Below are 4,886 nucleotides of genomic sequence, written 5' to 3'. Positions count from 1 at the left end.
GCCGGCCCAAGACCAAATATCTTTAAAGCCTACCCTCTGAAGTAGACAAGGGTATGCAACAGCTCAGTGGTTCTGAGCCCAGATTTTGGAGTGGGCCGGTCCTACTCAGCCTGGCTCTTCTCCCCACCTCTACATTTATTTCCTCATTTTATATAAATCAGGGAGAATAATAGTAGTGGCTAGTGGTTACCTCGCAGTACCTCTGTGAGGATTAAATGGGACAATGTAGAAAGAATCCAGAGCTGTCCCTGTCATATGGTAAAAGCTCAGGTAAGGTTAACAACTGCCTTTATATTGGGTCTTCAGAAAAGTCATGATGCATGTTTGCAACAGAGGGCAGTAGTTCATTTTTGGAAGTACTAGAGGCATTTGCATCTATGTTATTGCTATGTCATTTGACAGCTGAAAGTTCTAGCTTCATTCTAAAAAAAAATTGAGCAATTTGGTTGAGTTTTGGAAATTTTACAAGTTGAAGATGGAAGACGAAACTATGCATTATTGCCATATTTTACTGTTTTACTTCTATAAAAGGAAGAACGCGCATCAAGTTTGTGAAAAGTTGCAAAGTTTACAGTGACAATGCTCTACAAGAATGCCAGTGCCAACGATGGCTCACGAAATTCTGTGCTGGTGATATAGATCTCAATGATGCTCCTCGGTCAGGGAGGCCCACCAAGGTTGATGATGACAAAATAAAAGCATTGATCGAGTCAAACCACATTACACAACAGGAGAGATTGCAGAAACATTGCACATCCATCATTCACGCGTTCATGACCACCTGAAGCAGCTGGGATACTAAGCAAGCTCGATATTTGGGTTCCGCATGAACTCAAAGAAGTTCATTTGAAGGCGCGTATAAACTTTTGCAATAGGTTCATTAAACGTGAGGAAAACAATCCTTTTTTAAAGCAACTGATAACTGATGATGAGAAGTAGATTGTTTATAACAATGTGGTGCGCAAACAGTTTTGGTCCCGACGTGTTGATTCACCTCAAACAACACTGAAAGCAGACATTCATCAGAGGAAGGTTATGCTCTCAGTGTGGTGGAATTTTAAAGGTGTCATGTTTTCAAGCTCCTACCAAGGAACCAAACAATCAATTCGAGTGTGTACTGTCAGCAATTGGACAGTTTGAACAAATCCATCATCCAGAAATGTCCAGAGCTTGTTAATTGTAAAGGAGTTGTGTTCCATCGTGACAGCATGAGACCACACACAAGTTTGATCATCCGTCAAAAATGATTGGAGCTTGGATGGGATGTGTTGCCACACCCACCATACTCGCCTGACCTTGAGCTGTCAAACTTCCACTGGTTTCACTGTCTTCGAAACTCCTTGCGTGGTATAATGTTCAATTCAGATGAGNACTGTTTAGATATGGGAAAAGCCATGTACTCAATATTTGTTAGCTTTTACAATTATCATGCTTAATATCAATTACTTCTTTCAGAGAGCTTTGAAAATTTCTGTAATGGATATAACTAAATGCAAAGTGGTTTAAGAGCAGAAACCTCTGTTTTATAAATTTAGATAGGCTATTTTCTCAGTAATCCAGGAGTAGATAATTTGCCCCATGAGCTATTTGGAGCTCCTGATCCTTGTTAACTCCAACTATAAACTATGGAGGGAGCCTTGGGTCCCACTGTGGCAGGTGTCTCTCTCTCTGTGCCCTCCAAGGGCAGGAACTTGGCATTACCAACAGGATTAGTCCACTCCTGGCTTGTCTTGACCTTGGATAAACCCCATCTGAGATTTTCATCCTCTGATTCCTTTATCTGACTGTGAAGTTTCTTTCATTCTGGAGAAGCGGCTGATAATGAAGGAGACATTATCACACTAGCTCTTACCTTTTTGCTCCTTCTCCCCTCATAAACGCTCTTGTCATGCAGAGGAGAGATAAGGGAAGGGGCAGAGGGCAGTTGACCTGGCTTGGAGACAAGAGAAGTCAGAGACCTCTGTTCTCTATCTGTTCTGAGGATGAAAGGAAGCCTTTGTTTTCCTGCCCTGTAAGTTTCAAGTGCTTTTGAGAAAGAGAAGTTTGGAAAATGATGCCTGATTTCTATGTGTGGCATTTACTCAGGAGCAAGGAGGGGCCCTCCGTGTAAATGTAATTTATCATTTTTTCATGGAAATTTCTAAGGAAAGATAATATATAAGGTTTGCAGGCTTCTGAATGGATTTCTTCTGGGATATTTAAAAAGCCAACATAAATATTTCAGCAGTAGTGTGTTAATGTTATTGCATTTAAAAGCTATAAATTTCTGCTATCTGATGCAGGCAGTTGTATGTTCAGTCTCACAAAGCTTTTGCCCACCTTCCCAGGAATCCAAGACCATGGGATATTGAAGGGCAGGCCCCTGTGCCATTCTAGAGTGTGTGTTAGCTTTTTTACTGCCAAAATTGAAGGAGAATTTTATTTCTACCCATCACCCACCCACATTGTTTGCTAAAGATTAAGTGGTCCAGGAGTGAAAAAACATAAACCATGATCCACGGCTCCAGGCCAAACACCAGCATATTATGAAAAGCTCCCATTAAGAATCATAGCAGTAAAATATGAATGGTCATTACAACTGGGGAATTCTTTCCCTGCCAATTACATAATCTTGCCTGGTTCTCATCAGAACCCGAGCGAGGTCATCATTTCAAGATTTCAGTAACATATGAAGGCAGCCTCAGAGCGCAACCACTCAAACATTACTGCCACCATCAACAAAACCCCTGTGCAAGAATACAGGAATTTCTTCTGTCGGATAATTATTCTTTTAGTGAGCCTATAATTGGTTAACATTCTAATCAAAAGCCAGACTCAAATTGATTGCAAAATCCTCTTTGCTCTGAGTTATGGTGAGATTAAGGATTTTATTCCAAATCAACTAGACTTGGTTGTAGAATGCATTCCGGAAGGGTTAGGACAACAATGGAAAAATCGCTGTGAGGCCACAGTATTAATTTGTGACCACCCAAAGAAGAGGGGGAAAACCCTATATCATTTGTTTTTGGCTTTCTTCCCAAGGGCACTTTGGATGACGCGGACGACCCCAGCACCAGCGTGGGAGCCTATCACTACATGTTGGAGTCAAACATGGGGAAGACCATGCTGGAATTCCAGGTACCTGACTTCCTGCCACATGGATGTTTGGCTACACAATTCAGAAGTCTGGGAGAATGCCACTCTTATCACTAACATCTCCTGTTCCCAAAATCTACTTTTTTGTGTGCGTTGGTTATTTTAATTTAACCGTCTTAGAATCCAGTATGGTAGCTCTGTCTTAGCCACACCTCAGTAGGCTAAAATCAACAAGCCAACAAGAACAATCTTTGCTTTCTTACAGGGAAGTAAAAGACTTAAGTTTAAGATACAGGTAGGGAACACCATTGTCTTATGACTTTATAACATTTCACCAGCTTTTTGGTACAGAGTTCCCCCTTAAAACAAATCAAACAGTTTGAAGTGTTAATTGTGACCTTCTGATTCTTAATTTTCATAAGTTACAGATAAAGGTGCCTGTAATTATTAAACAACACCCCCTCGGTTCTGGTATTCCTTTTTTTTTAAAAGATTTTATTTGGGAATTGGGGGAGGAAACAGCATTGGGGAATGAGGGAAGGGGAACAGACAAGTTGCTGTCCTTTGGTTCTTCAGTCTAGTTGTGGAGGACGTCACTTCACTGGCCCATGTTGGTATTATCATTGCACTCTTCCCGGATGAGGCAGATCAGTCTCCAGCCTCTGGACGGCCGCTCACAGTGACTCTTGGCAGCTCACAATGGCTTCTGGCAGCTCACACTGGCTGCTGGCCACACACGGTAACTTATGGCAGCCCACTGCAGCAGGGGCTACAGGCTAAGCTATCGCCAGTGACTCATGGCAGCCCAGCTCCAGGCCGAGCTGTTGTTCACCATCTTAGCTGTGGAGGGCGCAGTTTCACTGACCCTCATGTGGGATCCGAGCCGGGGCCCTGTTGTTCAGAGCTGGCGTCCCAAACCAGCTCTTAACCAATGCGCCACTCAACCGGCCCTGCTATTCCTATTAAACAAAACCTGCCACCTCCTATCTAAGTGAACTAAGTAAAAAAATTTAGCAAGCTATAACACTTTTTTCATTCCCTGCAGACAAGCAATAATACAGCTGAGGAACTATATTATCTATTATTTCCAAATTAAATAATTATATCAAAAACAACAGCAATAAGAACAATCATAGCTGATGCCTCCTGGATGCTTACTTTGTCTAGCACTGTGCTAAGTATTTAACAAATATTATTATAATTTAACCCTCATAATAAACATATGAGTATTTATTATCCCCATGTCATCATTGAAGGGAGTGTGTTACATAGCTTAGCGAATGGCCGAGCCAGGGTTCAGATCCAGGCGGTCTGATTCCTGAGCTCACACTCTCGACTAGTATCCTACATTGGCCTGGGCAGATTCAGTAGCAATTGGGCATGAAATGTTTGCCCTCCAAAAAGCTAGACTTGAATGCATTGGACATCTATATACATGCAGTGCTAGTAGGAATCAATATGAAATGTTATAATGAAGAGTCTTTACCCCCAGTATTTCTATTTTTTTAGGTTAGAGTCCAAGAAGCAATCAGAGATATAAAGTTTTATGGACAAAAATATTCATCACACAATAATTTACAATGGTAGCACAGATGAACCCTGAAGTAACCACCTTTCAAAAACCTTCTTTGATCCCCTTCAAACTCTTTTCCTGACTACAATGGCATGGCCCTGCCCCTCCTTTAAAATCAGTATTTTTCCTCATCAGTCCCTTGTTTAAAGCAAATATAGTCTTTCTTCACCCTGTCCTGGAAAGACCTCAGCCATCCAGATTTCTTCTCTAGTGGACATGGTCTCACTGACTTTGATGT

At 41.6% G+C, this 4,886-nt stretch overlaps 1 protein-coding gene across 1 annotated transcript in view; it reads left to right on the top strand.

The window, feature by feature from the left end:
* Positions 1-4,886, top strand: part of LIX1 (limb and CNS expressed 1) — a 60,042-nt gene that overhangs the window by 44,146 nt on the left and 11,010 nt on the right. Inside the window, exon 4 of the mRNA XM_019656274.1 lies at positions 3,022-3,117. Coding sequence (XP_019511819.1) covers positions 3,022-3,117 — 96 coding nt within the window. The remainder of the gene's footprint in view (positions 1-3,021; positions 3,118-4,886) is intronic.

The sequence above is a fragment of the Hipposideros armiger genome, unplaced genomic scaffold (assembly GCF_001890085.2).
Source record: "Hipposideros armiger isolate ML-2016 unplaced genomic scaffold, ASM189008v1 scaffold_257, whole genome shotgun sequence".
Classification (NCBI taxonomy): domain Eukaryota; kingdom Metazoa; phylum Chordata; class Mammalia; order Chiroptera; family Hipposideridae; genus Hipposideros; species Hipposideros armiger.
Note: the sequence above shows the minus strand (reverse complement) of the source record. Positions and strands in the feature narration are given on the sequence as shown.